The sequence below is a fragment of the Vicugna pacos genome, chromosome 3, assembly GCF_048564905.1.
Source record: "Vicugna pacos chromosome 3, VicPac4, whole genome shotgun sequence".
Lineage (NCBI taxonomy): Eukaryota > Metazoa > Chordata > Mammalia > Artiodactyla > Camelidae > Vicugna > Vicugna pacos.
In genome coordinates, this window is record NC_132989.1 from 16167626 (window position 1) to 16185882 (window position 18257).

At 38.4% G+C, this 18257-nt stretch overlaps 1 protein-coding gene across 3 annotated transcripts in view; it reads right to left on the reverse strand.

Moving 5' to 3' along the window:
- Positions 1 to 390: 390 nt before the first annotated feature.
- Positions 391 to 18257, reverse strand: part of FBXO38 (F-box protein 38) — a 51030-nt gene continuing 33163 nt past the window's right edge. Inside the window, exons 13-22 of one of the 3 annotated variants that reach the window (XM_006204472.3) lie at positions 17063 to 17179; positions 15515 to 15694; positions 13540 to 14049; positions 8102 to 8202; positions 7791 to 7893; positions 4748 to 4914; positions 3262 to 3407; positions 2673 to 2776; positions 2067 to 2180; positions 391 to 1261 (exon numbers count right to left, since the gene is read on the reverse strand). In XM_006204472.3, the coding sequence (XP_006204534.1) occupies positions 1083 to 1261; positions 2067 to 2180; positions 2673 to 2776; positions 3262 to 3407; positions 4748 to 4914; positions 7791 to 7893; positions 8102 to 8202; positions 13540 to 14049; positions 15515 to 15694; positions 17063 to 17179 (1721 nt within the window). In that variant the 3' untranslated portion in view covers positions 391 to 1082. Of the gene's footprint in view, positions 1262 to 2066; positions 2181 to 2672; positions 2777 to 3261; positions 3408 to 4747; positions 4915 to 7790; positions 7894 to 8101; positions 8203 to 13314; positions 14050 to 15514; positions 15695 to 17062; positions 17180 to 18257 lie in introns of all 3 variants that reach the window. The other 2 variants (XM_015239415.3, XM_006204473.2) reach the window with 2 other exon arrangements.

Here is an 18257-nt window from a genome sequence, read left to right on the forward strand (position 1 = left end):
ACCTTCAGTTTGTGCAGTTTGTTGAGGTCACTCAGCTAAGCAGGCGGCAAAGCAAGTCCTCAAACGCAGGTGGGTTGCTCTAAAGCTTTTTCATTCTTGGCTCCTGACACTGTGATATTGCACATAAACTGCCATGTATCAGGTGAATTTCTCCCCTTGAGAAAGAAGAAAGGTCATCTCCCAATGACCAGATATTTGGGAAAATTCTGCTGTCCCAGTGTTCTGTTGTATAGAGTTCTGAGTTGAACATCTTGCAGCCACAGAACTTTCACAAAGAGATCAGAAATGGGATTACACTGAAATCTTATCTAGACACACCCACACATTCCTTGTCCGTGTAGCATTTGGTACTCTTCTTTACAATGAGGGATCAGGTCCAAGGCAAGAAAACAGGTTTTAATAAACTTTTATTTTTATACTCAAGATAAAGCATTATACACAATTGAATATGGAAATAAATAACTAAAAATGCTTTGGAAACTTTTCCATTTCCCCCTCAAACTCAAATTTTTTTTTAAACTCATGAGTCTTTTTTGCTTGATTTTAAGAAATATGGCAACTATAATACCAAAAGAAAAAAAACCCCACAATTCTGTACAGAAACATATAGCTGCCTCTGACTACAGGGTTAGTTGGTGTTTTAATAGTAACACAAAAAAAAGCACAAGACACAAAGACTCTTCAACAGGTTTACTCAAAACAGCTTTGCTCGAGAAAAAGGCACAGATTTAAGGGGATGACAGTGATTATTAAGAATATAGTAAATATGGGCTCAGCCAAAAAGTGACACTGTATGAACTAAGTCTGGAAAAATGAACTCTTTCCAATTATCTGCCTTCATTAAAATGAATTTTTAAATTAAATTGTATAAACATATGATATAAAGTTGGTACTTAGGAAGTGTCTTTATATTTCCTCTATGTACAAATCTTTGTATACAACTTTAACGTTCCTTATACATTTCCTATATACCAAACTGAGCCCGGGTCTCCCAACTGCATGCCCCAAGTCTCTGTGGAGCTCTCTGCCAGCTGGTCAGCCCTGCAGCTTCTGCCAGAACAGCTGGAAAGGGAAGGGACCAGTTAAATGTAGTCATCTTCAACAGGCTCTCCATTGACATCACAATAGTGGATAAAAATTGCCACTACTCGCTGAAACACACCCTTCTTCATCTGACGCATCTCTGAAATTTCCTCTCCTATTGTTTCCATACAGATGTCTGCAGACAGCTGCCCTTTCCTTCGAGGAGCGTAGATGGTGCCTTGGAAAATAGAAAGAAAAGGGGAAACGTATGATTATCAGGATCATTTGGAAGGTCACTCCGATAAAGCTAGTCCATAGGACATGACTGTGTGCTCTAATGCAGTATAACTGATGTATGTACAGCTCATGGAATGGGTCCCCATCAGTCTGGTTAAGCACTATGTTTGATGCCTAAGAGCGCACATAGGATTAAAGGCCCAAGGTGAAAAATACACCAGAGAGGTAAGTCATATACATGTACATGGAATTTATGAAATCCACTTCCTCCTAAAATATTTTTTTTTAATTTCCTACAAATGGATATTCAAGTGTGCTAATTTAAAAGAATTATATTTAAAAGTTCCTTCAAGTTTCCAGTTATCTGTCCCCCACCCCAAGTATCTATAGTTAAATCATAAATTCCTGTTTGCTACCCAATAAGAAGCAACTCATAAGTAGCAGAATTAATTAGTGTAACTGGAACAATTTTGAAACAACAGAGTTGACCAATTCTTCAATAGGGAGTAACAAAATTACAAACATTTAGGTAATAAAAAAATCTAGGTAGGAAAATTTGTCCGAAAGACTCCTTCCTACCAACCTTTATAAGTCCCTAGTAAGTCAACTGATTACCTAGTGTATAAATTTAAAGCTGTTTTTTTGAAAGGGGAGAACCAAACAATAACAAAAAGCAAATAAAAACATTTACATGGGAAGTGATTTAAAAGCTGCACTGCTCCTAACTCTCAAGAAAAACACTAAGCATCTAACACAGCAGAGGATATACGCAAACTAGAGAATAAAAATCATCAGGCCATGATTACTTTCTTCATCATCTTCAAAATCATATCTGGCAAAGCTGTTCGGTTCTGCTGCCCGTAGAGATCTCAACCAGGGGAAGTCAGAAATCATGGAATACGGAGCTCCATCAACAACACCTAAAAGGAAAAGATTAGCAGTGCTATTGGTGTGGGAGGAGTAATGAAAGGGCGAGATGCAGTAGCATTTTGTAAACTGGACCAGAGATGCAGATTCCAACCCTAGCTTTGCTGCCATTTAGTCATGTGATCTTTGTCATCCTTTGCTTTCATTAAGTGTTAGTTTCTCTCTCAATATATGCATGTATACACACATACAAAATACAGAGGTTGAGACAGATGCCCTCGTGTCACTGCCAACTCTAAAACTGCAGCAAGTTGCAATTTTCTTCTACTTTCTGTGTTTCAATACTGCTTCTGATTATTTTAGGGATGGTAAAGGCTCATACAGGGGAGCAATATTTATCTGGTCCCTGCTACCTGCAGATATTCAATATTCCCATTATTTTGAGAAATTGTAAGGCTCCCATTCCTATCTTTCCTAAGACATGTCCCTCCATCTAATTAGTTAATGGCTATTTAGCTTTCCACCATTTGTAAATAAATGCTCACCTTCTAAAGTATAAATTTCTCTACCCCAGGGGTATTTGGGGTATTTCTTTAAGTCATCTTCACTTCGTGTGGCTTCAGGGAAGAATTCATACTTGATGAGCTCTCTGGAGGCAACAAGAAAAATTAAATAAAAATTATAAAACTGAAAATAATGTTGGGATGTGAGGTAGAAAGGGACTATCAAAACTCTGTCAAGCCTAGATTCTAATGAAGATCTCAAACAAAACACTATATAATAAAAAATGCATAAAAGTCCAATTTTCTGATGATGTAAAACATCAGTTTTAAGACCTTTAATCTGATCTCTTTTCCACACCCCAAGGCTAAAGGAATGAAACCAAACATACGTGTACAGTCTGTTCTTGCAGTTTTCTCTAAGTTTGAAAACAGTTTTGTTATGAATATACATGTACACTTTTTAGTTTTAAAGTCCTCATTTCCCTTTGGTTTTCACATTATATTTCATACTTTTCAGAGCCTGAAAAGCCCAGATGGAGCCATTTAAGATAAAGACTAAACAGGTCTTGTTTCTGGCACCCTCGCTCTGGGAACTGACCAGAAGGGCAGGCAGGGGCTGCGTATCACTTACTGGTTGATGTTTGCTATCGTGTCCATCCAGCTACGAATGCGCACCTTGTTCCGGACATTGGGAGGGTTACTGAATTCGTGGATAATGCAGATGTGATAGGGATAGGGACCACTGAACAGCTTCTGCTCCAGCGTTAGTGTGTCCACCTATGGGAGACACCGGAGAGAGGGTTTTGGACCAGGGAAGAGAATGCCTCAGAAACCCGTCACCTAGGGCTTGAACAATCTTTCCTTAAGAACATAGTTTTAAAATCTTGGGCTGACTCAAAAATCAAATAGTCACATTCCACCCTGCATACTGCTTGCCAAATTAGGGATAAGACTTCGCAAATTCTTCTGTCTAGCAAGCAATTTACATCTCCCTGTTATATAAATGCCTACTGAACCAGAGAATCTGGATTCAATAACTGATCCCAGGAATCCACTTCTCAGTTTAAGTTAGGACTGCATTATAGAATTGTGAATGTGTAGTACTGTATACCTATTCAAACTGGACTACTGCCAGTTCCTAAAGATGGAACACATTTCCTTCCCCCTTGTAACCTTTGTTCATATAGCTTTCTTCTCATGGAAAGACCTCATTCCTATCTTTGCTTATAAAATCCTGCTTTGCCATCTTAAAGACATACATGTCTGCCTCCTTCGTAGAAAGGCAAACTTCTCAAGGGAAGGATAATGTCCTGTACATTTTTCAGCCCCAGCAAATTATAAACACAACAAGCATTTGTGTGTTGAAATAACTCCTCTGGGGCCAGGCTCAAACACTGACTGCAAAGGTCATTTATTATTTCCTTCAGACCTTCTCCTGACATCAAGCACAGAGTCTTACAGTGTTTACTCTCCCCACCCCACCCCGGTTTTATTGATAAATAACTGACATACATCACTGTATAAGTTTGTGGTATACAGCATGATGGTGTGATTTACATAGATTTATGAAGTGATTACCACAATAGGTCCAGCTGACAACCATCATCTCGTACAGATACAAGAAAAGAAAATGTTTACTCTTAATAAAAACAACAGCAACTATCACATGACTGCTCACTACGTGCCAGCAACTGCTCTAGTGCTTCACAGGTACTAATGTAACCATCACGGTAACTGCAGATTTTTGTTCTTCTAACTTTAGAGACAAAGAAACTAAGGCACAGAAATTGAATAACCTGCTACAGGTCAGTGAACCAGAACTGGAGTCAGGCAGTCTGAAACCAGCATCTGTGCTCTTAACCACAGGCAACTTTGATAAGTATAAAAACTTGTTGAACAACAACTCCTTTCATCATACAACTTGCTAAAAACCCACATAAATCTGTCAGAGGAGCACTGATGAAGACTGGTAAGGTAGTCTAACTTGATTAAAAGAACCCTATAGATAATCTGCAGAATCATTTTATTACAGAACAAAAGCCACCTCCAAAAAGGTTGAAGACTAAAAAAAAATCACTGCAACATATGTATCTCCCCAGAGAAGCAGAGCTCCTTACCTGCTGCATGGGGCGCAGGTATATGATGCGGTTCCTCTCAGGAGGCATCCTTAGTATCTGGTCTAGTACCTGATCCATATTGAGTTTCTTGCATTGTGCATAGTCAAATCGGTTTACAATCGGTGCATTTTCTACTTTTAAATGTTTCAGTACCCTGCACCTGGTAGCTACAAAATGAAAACAATGGTAAGCTCTACAAATAACTTATACAAAGTTACAGAGCAATGTATAACCTATCTGGATTCCTCTTTGGAGGACTGGCTCACCTTTTATTAGCATAAAATACTGCAGATATAACTATCTTTAACATAGGTCAAGCACTATCATAAAGGACAACTGATAAGTTATCAAAATGACTTGAAAAATGTGATTCTGTCCTGTTGAAAAGACAGTCACCTTCATGCTAGAAGGGATATTAAGGTACCTTTTCCTATCTAAGATGTTACTGGCAAGAAACTCAGGTCCCAGAGAATGACTTGCCTTAATATAGGAAATACGTAGGAAATATTCATTAAAGAGAATGATGGCAACTATTGAATTATACAATTTTATTGGTAATGGTACCTGAAATATTTCACCTATATTATCTTACATTCATCAACAGGAAATGAGCAGTGTTGATTTTAATTTTTATCACAAGCATAAAACCAGAACCTTAAAAAAAAACAACCAGAAATATTTGGATATTTGGTCTAAAGTTGTACAGTCCTGTGTGGTAGCCACTAGCCATCTGTAAGCTACTTAAATTTAACTAAAATGTAATAAAATTAACAGTTTAGTTCTTAAGACATTAGCCACAGTTCAAATGTTCAATATTCGCATGTAGTTAGTGGTTACCATATCAAACAGTGCAGATACAGAACATTTCCATCACTGCAGAAAAGTTCTATTGAAGATGCTAGTCTGAAACATGATTAAATACTCTTCTTGTTTAATGCAAAAAATACATGGTTATAGAGAAAAATAGCTGTGATATAACAAACACATTTAATTACAACTGCGTACCAATGTTAGAAAAGTATTCCCTTCCTTTTTTTTAAATCTCAATTTTCACTCTGATCCAATTTTTATCATAGATTTCAGTCTGGATCAACTCCAACGAGAAGATCAGATGAAAGGTATTGTAAATCCGTAAGGCCAATATGCCTGATCTTTTTAACATTACATAAAAACGTGTTCTGTGACATCCTTGACCCAAATGTGATCATCTTACTGAGCAATCTAGCTCTGTAACTTTGATGTCTGAACACTGAGCAAGTCTGCTGCCTTTCAGATTCATTTTTCACCTGTGACATGAAAGGAACATGGCAGGAGGAAGAGGAAGCAATGTTGGGAACAGGAAAAGAGAAAAGAGAGGACTAGATGGTGAAAAGGGTTCAATGGTTCTCTGCCATAAAACCAGCCATGGCTAAGGTCACTTCTAGTCTCATTTAGTCATCTCATCCACCATGAACAGTCCACCCATCCATCAGTGGGTGGCACTGAGCTTCTTATCTAAGATCCTGTCACATGATAAGCTGAACAACCAGATTTAAGGTGAAAAGGCTGGGCCCCAGGCCATGTGATCTATCACTAGGTTAGGGAAGATATGGGGAGAATCATCAGACAAGTGGAGGGGTGAAAACCAGTCAGATTCTCAGAGAGCTCAGAAGAGAGATACGAATGAGAAGTCAACCAGCAGAGTCCAAATGCTGAGGATTAAGTCTCAGACCTCAGAGGGTAGAGTGCTGACAGATTGAAAGCTCTTAGGCGCGGGCTCTCCTGCTGGTACCATCTCTGAACTTTTGAAGGACCCCTGTTCTGTTATAGGGGGACACGCCAATAGGAGACAGTTATTTATTAGATGTTTGAAGACCTCACTGGTTGGAATGGAGTAAAGTACCACCTTGTGAGGGTGTATCTGGGGTCCACAAGTCTGGAGTTTTTGAGAATTTAAGAGAGATGTGCTTAAATCTCAATTTTATCTCTCCTTTCTGGGATTCTCCTAGTTTATGACAAAATGTTTGGTAAGGATTCCCTTGTTTTATTTACTACCAGTATTAGAGAAGTGCAAAGAAAGCCTCTAATTTTTTTTTTTTGCCATACTAATATAATACAAGTTAGCATTTACTAGACTTTTACTAGAGGTCAGACCCTCTACTATGTGTCTGTGGAGGTACACACATTCATACACACATGCATGCCTGTGTTTGTATCAGTCACTATTTAACCTTCACAAGCATACACTTTACAGAATGAAAAAAATGAGCACAGAATGTATAACTTGCCTAAAGCAAGAAACAAATCAGATCTTCATAATTGTACATGGATAGGCATCAAAAATATAATTACAAGTAATAATGGAAAAATAAACAGATCATGTATAGGACATACTATTTATATATCTAAAATTTTAAAAATTCACACAAAATAATACCTTATATTTGTTCAGAGTTAAATATGTATATAAATAAAGACATGGGAGATGGACTGGAAAGACATTCAGTACATGACTACAGGTGTTGGGAACAGATGGGACTGTAATGAGGGACAAATGGGACTAAAAAGAAAAGTGCGGTGTGGACGAAGGATAATGTGCCCTCAGTTGAGGTTATGGTTGATTATATCAATCAAATTCAGAGCAATTAAGCACCGAGGGCGCAGTCACCACCTCCTCCAAAAGACACAGACAAAACATGTCCAGCATCACACAGCAAGGAAATGGTAAAGACAGGAACCACGGTGAGCTCTATTTGACTCCAAAGTCCATACATGGATTAGTCTGTTTAATCTAATCTTTGTCAGATCAAGTAGCAGTGGTCATCTGGAGGGAACTGGAGGAGAGGCTACATTAAAAGATGAATCAAATCTCTGCACATGGTCCCTCACAAATACAACAGGGTAATTAGTTGAGAACTACAGATTGAGGACAGAATTAAAAATAAACTAACATAATGATTCTTTTGAAAAAGGAATATAGTAATGTTAATGTAGTATTTATGAATCCTTAATTTTTTAAACTAAATCATGATGCTCTTGTTATGACAGGGGCCTAAATACATACCATGGATGAACATCATCTTGGGACAGTCTTTAAGCACTAGATCTGTGATTCCACAGTTGGTCATAGTGACTCCAACAAGATTTTTGGATTTTAATACAAGGACCTAGGAGGAGAAAAATTTAAAAGATGCATCTTCCTGTACTTTTTTCTTTAAAGCTTAAATATTTTCACTGGCACAAGTGAGAAGCAGCTGCTCCCAATCTCTTCTCTTAAGGGCAAAGAAACTATATAAAGATGATGGCAACTTTAGTTCTTTTACATTATTCAGGAACATAGCTGGACTGAAAGGTAGACGAGGGTTTTTCCTTCACCTGCACATGGTCATCCTCAATCACAGGATCACTGGTACTGGTGGACTTATCTGCCGTCCGCTTCCGCTTCATGGCATGACGTGGCTTTGCTTTGGCAACCTCTAAAAGAAGCAAGCGGAAAATCCAAATTTTAGCCTTGCTGTCTTTCCTTCAAAGAGAGCACATTCAAACTCCAGCTAGGCAACTCTCAATTCTACAACTTGGTTCCCAAAGGAGTAACAGTCAGACTACTATTTCCAACTGACTGTTTCAAAACAAGATCACCCTCTACTGTCTGAAATGTAATACTGCTTTTCATATTTGGGCCATTCCAACAGTCTAATTAACATTCTCATCACTAGTCACTCAACCCATCCTAAATACTACTGGTAGATTAAATTCACCACTTTCCTCCCGAACAACTTTAAAACACTGACTACTGCTTAGTAAATATGGTTGAACACCTGACATTTGGAGCTGTGCTTTAGCCCGAGCAGTTCTGTTTTATTCCATATCATGTCCTAGTCATCTCCCATTGCCAATGCCTCTGAAGCTATTAATCATTCTAGTTTTTTCTGCCCAGAAAACCTTTCCTGACTTCACTTTTTGAAATACTACCCATCCCTGAAAGGTTCAGCTCAAATTCCACCTCCCCTAACAAATCACCTGGACCCCCAAACATCATATATGGTTCTGTAATTCCCTGAATACTTGTTTTGTCTCTCCATTTAAACTAAAAGCTCCTTAAAGACAACACTGTCTTATTTCATCTTTGTATCAATGTCAGCCACTAGCAATGAGCTATTTATTGAATAAATTGGCAGTAACACTCACTGACTGAATGAATACATCACAGAAATGTAAATGGAATAATAGCAAATATTTACTGAGCGCTTACTGTGTGTCAGGCACTTTTCTCAGGGTTTTACTTCTATTAACTAATTTAATCCTAACAACAACCCTCTGAGATAGATTATTGTCCTTACTTTAAAAATTCGGAAACAGAGGCATGGGAAGGGGAAATAGTTTGCCAAAGTGTAAGTGGTGGAACCAGGAGTCAGACTCAGGCTATCTGGTGCCAGTCACTAGGCCAGAAAACCTGCAATCTTTTATCTGCCAAACCCTGGCTAGTAATGCTCTAACTCATGTAGCCAGTATTGTTCCAAAACATTATAGTTTAATTATAAAAACAAATATTATGTTGATCTTATTTAAATACAAGTTCTCAATTCATCTCCAAAACTTAACAAGCACATATATATTCCAAAACAAGATACTAAAAGTCACAGTCTTCTTTTTTTTTTTTAATACCACTTTAATTATCTGGGGGTCGTGGTGGTAGTAATTAGGTTTATTTATTTTATTTTATTTTATTATTTTTAACGGAGATACTGGGGCTTGAACCCAGGACCTCACGCACACTAAGCATGCACACTACCAATGAGCTACACCCTTCCTGATACTGTTCTCATTTTTGATAATCATTCTGTAGCAGAGCACATGTAGAGTGAAATAAGACTGACCTTTATGACTTAAATCCCACCATACTGCACAATACTACTACTAGATTACAAACATTCCACTTGGTAATTCTTTAACTTTGAACATGAAAGATTACAAAGAAAGATAGGGAAACAAGGTGCAAATATTGCAAATTCCTAAATGCTTGGGGTTAGACAGTAACTCTAAAGAGAGTAGGCCAAGTGTTTGCTTTTTTAAAAAATACAATAGAACTCTTTCTTCCACTCTTGGAAATCTTTGTGAAATCTTATTATGCAAAACAATTGAAAGCAGTGACTTTGGAGGAAGCCTGAAAGTGAGCCCAGGAGTTTTATCCATCAAACTTCCTTCAAGGGGCCCTGAACCCAAGCAAAATCCTGGGGTTCTGGAAAAACATGCAAACTATTGATCTAGGTGATGCACTGAAGGCCACCTTCCACAGTATTTCTGAAGGACCTTCAGACAAAATCTAATTAGCTTCACTGACAAGCAACGTTCTAACAGCAGCACATTTGCTATGACAGTCAAAATTCACACATCTGTTACAATCAATAACAGGTCCTGGTTCCCTCTCTCAGTACCGCAAAAATGAAAACCAACAAAAACAGGTCTGTTTCCATTCCTTCATAACAATGTTCAAATAAGAAATTTTCTGTTAGCATTTTCCTTCTGTGCTCTGATTTTCAAACTTCTCATCTTCCTGGACTCCTTCCCTCCCATCCTCTTTAACTGATAAGAATATGGGATTCAGTTAAATTTCCTGCTCTTCAGAGTACCCAAATTGGCAGTTTGTTTTCTAAGGAAAGTTATAAAGCTAAGTCACACTTTATACAGAGATAATCTTGATAAACAAATGCTTCCCAATGTAAAAGGAAAAGAGTTCATCCTGTTATTTTCTTATGCCTCCCTCTTTGTTTAGGACAGTAAATTTTGTTTAGCGGTAACTCTTAGTGATTTCATATATCCACCAGCATCAACATACCTCATGTGATGGTTCCTACCACTTATTAAGTTCACAATTATTCACTGAGCCCCATACCACCATGCAAGTGCTAGCAGCTGGGAATATAATGGTTAACAAGCATACTGGCCCTGCCCTCATGGAGCTCATAGTCTATTGGAAAGACAGACAGTAAAACATGAAAATACAACACATTATAGTTAACATTAGCAGAGAAGATGCTACAGACACACAGAAAACATCTAGTCATGGGGTGTCACGGAAAGGTTAGTATTTATGAGAACCATATCATACTCATCTTAAGTGCTATTCTTTGAAAATCAAATCAGTTAATTTTGTGATATTTATAAAGTATTATATAATGAGGAGAAAAAGAAAAAAGGTACAGGCATTTATTCCCAAAATAGGAATTCACAACATAAATAACTACTTCTACGTGGTTTTAACACTACATAAGGCCATAAATTGAAAACCAAATAAAAAACTAAAATATTTTCTTTGAAGTGATTAAAAAAAATCCATAACACTAAATTGCTTTTTCCTTTATTAACTTGGATTTTTCTCCCTAAAACATTTAAAACAGAATGGCCAATAGATATCAAAAACATGCTAGATTAAAAATAACAAGTTGAAAGCTACCCAAATAACTTGTTTTTCTTTCCAAAAGAGATATGGATAATTTTAAAATCAGTAGTTTGATATTTCCCCAGAAAAGCTGTTACTGAAATGGATACTTATATTGTGTTTAAAAACATTAGGATATAATTTACCTACCATACACATATTAGGTACATACATTAGAAGTCTTTTCAAATTGGAAAAAAAAAATCACAAGACAACAGAGGTAATTTACCTAAAAAAGCAAAAACAGCTACATAAAGAAAAAAATTTTTTTTAAATTCTAGGAGATTATTTAACCTAAGATAAAGTTCTAATCATGAAACAAGTCAGAAGAAAATGGCAAAGGGGAAGCAGAATACAAGGCAAAGAAAAAGTCAAAACCTCCTATGGCTAATGTGAAGGATCCATATTAAAAATGAAAACAAAACAAAACCCCCCTAAATAGTTAATAACTATAAAACTTTACCAAGACATATAAGACAAAATAGTCTCCAAATAGGAAGACTCAATGCTATAAAAATGACAATTATCTTTTCAGTCAATCAATGTCATGAAATTCTAAACAAAACAACAAGATCTGATTTTTGAACGTGACAAAAATTAGAAAATAAAACTATAAAAATAAGTGATAAATGTATGACTAGCCAAGGAAATTTTGCAAAAGAGTAATGAAAGAGGACGGGACACTGGAACAGAATAGTGAATAGCACGCCCAGAGATAAACAGCAGTACAGACAAGGTACAGGCTAAAAGAGCATTTCCAAATGATGACTTAAGAATGGAGGTCAATAAATAGTATTGAGACAACTTGGTGACAAGTTAGAATTAAAAAAATAAAGTTCCCACAACTTAAAGAACTAAACTAAACAAATAAATGAATAAAAGAATGAAAAGATGTGAACAATTATCTGACTGAGGTGTAGGGAACGCCTTCCACAGCATAAAAATAAAGAAATCGTAAAGGCAAACATGACTATGACTGTACAAATATGAAAAACCGTGTAACAAAAGGTGTCATAATGAGGAGCTAATGTTTAAAAGGTAGAGTTTCAGTTTGGGATGACGGAAAAGTTGAAATGGATGATGATGATGGTTGCACAACAATGTAAATGTACTTAATGCCACTAAACTGTATGCTTCAAAATGGTTAAAATGGTAAATGCTATATTATGTATAAAAAAAGATATAAAACATTTAATATTCAAGCTGTGAAAAGTATTTTCATCACAGCAGAACTAATGTTTGCAAAGCATAATGAAATCTTCAAATAAAACTCATATACTTCAATATGAGTTTATACTACTATGATAATTAGCACATAATTAAAGTCTCATACTTTTTTTGTTAGTTTACACCCACATGATTCAATCAGCTCTGTTTAGTATATAAAAAGGTACTCAATGTGCTGGGGCTGATTTTTAAGATTTTAAAATTAAGTGAGACTTAAGAGAAAACTGAAATATATTATTCACGACTTAATAAAGGCAGGAGAGATTACTTAACAATAAGATCAGAAACATTAACAGAATTATGATTAGGAAATGTGCTTATCGTCACCGAACCCAATGTCTTGGTGTACACAGAAATATTATAAATGAAATTAGATACATCTTTATGTTTTGAGTTTATCTTTGCCAAAATAATTCTCAGCTAAACTACTTACTTACCTGCTTATCCCCTGACAAACCTAAATGGAAGCAAAACTAGACTTTGGAAAAAATCATTAAGCACTGCAGAGGCAGACGCAGGGTTATACACCCATATGATATGCTCCCCCAGCCCCAGCAACTTCCAGTTCTTACCTTTTGGCTAAGATTTTAAAACTTCGCTAGGAGTTAAGACTTTTAATTGTGGCTTGGGAGCAGAGTTTATATACTGAGACATCAGGATAAGCAACGGACTTAGTGTCAACATACACAGGTCTATTTTTCTAGAAGTGGAACTACTTGAGTTTTTCTTGGTTGGATGCTTTACATGCCAACCTCCCCACCCCCACCCCACTGCTGAAAATTAGTTCAAAATCTGTATGATCACAAAACCCCAACATAGAATTCAATTTGCCAAACTGGCTTTATGTAAGAAAAACACAGAATGAACAATGCCCTTTTCAAGTCCTAACCTGCAGTGGCTAATCCTGGCAGCATTGTCATACCTGACTCAGATACCAGCGGTACATGGGAGAGTCTGCTCCTGGCCCTCGTTAGGGGCCTCCGAGGGTAGTCTTCATTAGACTGCACGTCACAGCTCTCAGGCTGGGAGCTCCCCCTCCTGTCCTCACCTGTAGCCCCAGAGCCACTCCCATTAGTCCTCTCATCATGTGCTGGGCCTGAAGACCCCCCTTGTGGCAGAGTCCTAAAGGAAAAGGCGGATCTCGTACCATCCGGGCCATTCACAACACAGGCTCGGCTGGTTGAAGGACGTTCCTCATCAGAACACCTGCTAGTTCTCCTTTGGGATTCCTGGGGCCTGTGACAGCAGCATCTGGGGCAGACAGAACTCTCTGCATCTCCCTCCTCCATGGCCTCAGAGTCCTCTGACCCATCGGGGGAGCAGACACACTGCCTGGACACATCCACTTCTGTAGGGCTAGGCTCGGAAGAGCCGCCGCTGTTCACCGTCCTTACAAAGTCGGGGCTTTGAGAAGCAGTGCTGTGTGAGCTGGAGTTTCCCACTGTGCTGGCGGTGGTGCTGCTGCAGCTGGGATAAACATCCTTGTTTTTTTTCTTTTCAGGAATATCCCTAGCTGCTTTCATATCGGCTTTGATCTGCTCACTGGTGACCTGACAGCCTTTCTCACAGCTGCTTTCCTCGAGGGGAAACTGCTTCGACTGGCCCATCTGATGGGAGTTGTACCTCTTTCGAAGTGGAGTCTTGCCTTTTCCACTTACTGCTTACAGAAAAAGAAGAATGGCCCGAGGAAAAGAAAAGATTTCAGTACAAATTCTGGACAAAAGGCAAGAGTAAATCTGGAACAGGAAACAATGTACACTAATTTTTCTAAAGTATAATGGTGACCACATCACTCAGCTGCTCAAAGTTCTCTGTGACTCCCTAGTGCCTACCTGGTTTATATTCCTCAGCTCAGCCTTCAAGGCTTGCCATGACCTAACTTCAAACTAACTTTTCATTCTTGTCCCCTCTATATACATTCTACACCCCAACCCAAACTTTTCTTTGAACATACCCCTGCCTTATTACCTTGGAGCCTTTATTCTCACCGATCTTCAGCCTTGGACCTCTGTTCAATCTCTTCTGCACCCCCACCCCAAAGCCACTGTAGTATATGTCCTGTAATATTATGATCTATGTTTCTGACCCAACTATTCAACCAAACTAGAGGTTCCCTAGAGACAGAGATCATGACATTTATCTCCATATCCTTTACAGCACCTAACACAGTACCTGGGGCACAGTAAGGCTCAATGAATATATACAGGAATACTTAAACAAATAAGGTTTTGTCTGGCTGACAGATCTGGTTTCTAAATTCAGAAACTAAACTTTTCAGGAAACATTAGGCTAGTCAGCTGGTCACATTACTCTTCCTAAATTACAGTGTCCATAAAAGCTCTTTTCAACCACAATATAAAGATACTTGAATTTCTTAAAAGGAATAAAGTAAGAATTGAGTCATCAATCAGTAGTTAGTTATTCCAAGTCTAAAGAACTGAACTTACCATACCCAGAGCTGTATAAATATTTCAGGTTCAGTGTTAAATGTATACTAAACATTCAGATATATTAAGGAGTAGGGTCCCCAAGGAAAATGAGTGGACAATTTTTAAAAACCTCATTCTTTGCAGAACGTGGTTAGCATATGGATCTGAGAAACAGAAGGGGAGACAAGGAGGAAGCATAAACCTAAAAGTTAAGAGAATTATGTTTCTTGGTGAGGTAACTGGCAGAAGGCTGTTAACTAGATTTAAAGGGAGACAGGGGATTATAAGGACATACTTCAGGAAGTCCTCAAGCACCAAACTGGCCACCCACATTTGCTAAGCACAGCTGGACAGATTACCAGTGGGGAATGGTTGTTTTTTCCTGCTCTGGATGACTCAGTTGTCACCTTTTATGTGAGGCACAGTAGAGCCTCCACTGTGGGACTGACAGTCCTCACATCTTCTCCTCCCTGAGCCCTGCCTCCACAATATTCTTGTGCTACACCTGCCCTTGAGCGCTCCACCCAAATTCTCCTCTCTCACTTGGACTGCTGCCTTTCTTGCCTCTTGTCATGTTTTGTAAAGATCTGTTACCTGCACCACTAGTTGTGGCAGGGACACATTACATAAAGGTCAGTGTGTCTGTTCTCATGGCGACTTTCACTAATAGGTCAGAATAAGACAGTCTCTCACCTGACCACTCCCGGGGCTGCACAGACTCTCCAGTCTTCTCTTCGCGCTCAGAGTAACGACGGGCACCATTCTTAGGAATCCAGACTTCTTGGAGTTCTAGACTGTCTTCCTCATCATCACTCTCTGAGTCGTGAACAGTAATTGGGGTTGGTTTTACTACACGTTGAAGACCACTGGGTCCTGAAACAAAAACATAGGCGTAACAGTCACTTTTTGACCAAGAAAGGCTCTCTCAGCCGTAGTACCGTTTTCCAGGGATCTGAGCTCACAGAGATGCTCTGGCTCTATGTTGCCTCCCTGATCACTCATTTTAATAAACATATACTTGGATGAGACACTGTGAAAGCACTTTAACTCTAAAGCATTACGTAAACATTTAGTATGATTAATATTACCATCCAATGTTACAAATTTCTAAAGAGAAATTAAAGTGGAAGAGCAAGTGGCAGCCCCCTTCAGGATCTTCACTATTTAGAATCACATGAATCATCACACATTAATAACAGTCATAATGAGCATTTAAAAATAGGCTAGATATTTTCCTAATTATGCAAATATATGAATGAAAGTAGAGCAGATCAAGATGACCCTCTGACACCCATGGGACTGCTGAGAACTTTGCATTCTTTAACTAAGTATAGGTCTATCACATTGGGTGTTGCAGATGCATTCTTGAAAGGCTAGATGCACGTTAGTTTGCTTATTTTTTATATTTATGTAAAAAAAAGTGTTATCTGCTTGGCATTACACATTGTAAACCTTCAGCTCTTAGACCCACTTTTTTCTGACAAGTGACTGATAGCTGCTCCATCAATAAAATGTAAGCTCCAAGGAACCTTCCCTTTTTCCTGTCACACTGTACAATGCTTGGCACAGAGCAGGCAGGCACTCAATAAGTACTTGTTGAATAAGTGACTGCAGCTGTAAGACACTGAAAACAAGGGTAGTTAAACAAGACAAAGTGGCGTTTGAACAGACCAGGAGTGAGAAAACTTGAATTCTAATCTTAATTCTGTCCCTTGATCATAGATTGAATGGTCTTGAGTAAACCTTCAAACTTTTGAAAGAATGTTAGTTTCCCCATCTGTAAATTGAAGGGTTTTATTTGGTAATCTTTACAGGCAATATGACTCTACAGCCTGCCATAAGTGACCCAAGAGACTAGATCTTAGTCTGTTTATCACACCAAGTCAACCTCTCCACTTCTCCTCCTCCTCCCTACCAAAATGAAAGGAGAAAACAAGCAGAATATTTAATCAGGTATAATCTGAGTGCTTTCTTTCTCTACACACATACACACAAATATGCACATTAGTACAGAAAGAGGAGCTGCGGCCAGTTATCAAAAAATCAAAAACAAAATCTAATAAGACACACATAAACGCACCAAGAACATCACAATGTAACACAGACTTTGTCAGTAATAAACAGCATATAACACATAATTAGCTGCAGTGTCAAGAAAATAATCATTCTCAGGGTTTCACTTTTTTTCATCATTCAGCCTCTCGTTCTCAGAACCATGACTGTGGGAAGTCACATGATTACCTGCTTGTTCCTCATCAACGTCCACAGGAATAACTGCCTGACTGTGAGCTGAAGTCTCATGTCCACTCTCAGCCACCTCTCCATCTTCTTGCACCATGTCTTCCATCTCATTCAGTGCTTAAACAAAAACAATCACAGACAAAGTAAAACCAGGAGAGGTCTAAGAAATCCAGAATGGCAGGCAAAACCGTGGCACCCCTGAGAAGAGAACAGCCTCGTGATTATTTGGCCCGTTCTGAAAGAATAGTACATAGTAGTGCTTCATTATATCGACACCAACGAGAAGTGTACAGTTCTATACAAGGGCAGATCACAGATGGGAAAGGAGACAGTCTGCCACTGTAAGATGGAAGCAGGGAGAAAGGCACACAGCTGAGAGAAGAAAGCACGTGCTCATTCCGGACGATGCTACCACGGACGGCTGTGTGAGGCAACTGTTTGTCTCCCTCTAAGCTATCTGTTTGAAGGTAGTGAAAGCCAGCTACGAGAGGACCTGATGATCATCTTACAGGTAATTAGTCCTGTGGTATCTGCTAGCTAAACCAGGATGCCCTGGGCAGGGGAGCTCAGACTATGTATTTCTTTTCCTGTTCTCTAGAGACTATGGATCATTTTTGGTTAATGTGTGGCAAGGATTATTAAACACACTAAGTACATTTTTAACATTTCAATATTGCTTAAATGCTTTATTTGCAACTAAGTCTTCACTAGGGTTACCAATGCCTATTAGTGGGTGGGAATGTGGTTTCATTTATATTTTTCCAAATGATAAGCACAGTAAACAATTTTAGACCAATAAGCTTCAATCAGTTTACTATATCTTCTTAAGATAAAATAGTCAATTTTCTAAGAGGATCATAAACATAATAATTCCTGGCTTTGTCAGCTTTTTACAATATTAAATCCAAATCCCTCAAGTCAGTATTCAAGGCAGTCAACCCACTACCCTTTTGCTACCTACACCTAAGCCTGGGTGCCTGGTCTCAGTTTGAGTCAGAAGAATAATGATACTGCCGTTTACATTTATAGCTTGGCCACCACCCAGAGGGCAGCAGACTGTCTCTATCCTGTGCACCACTGTATCCTCATCACCCAGGTGGTGCTCAACACTACTGCTATGAAATCAACCAAACCATCGTTTGAATGAAATGAATAAATCAACCCAAGAGAAAAGAAGATCCTGTTCCTGAAAACA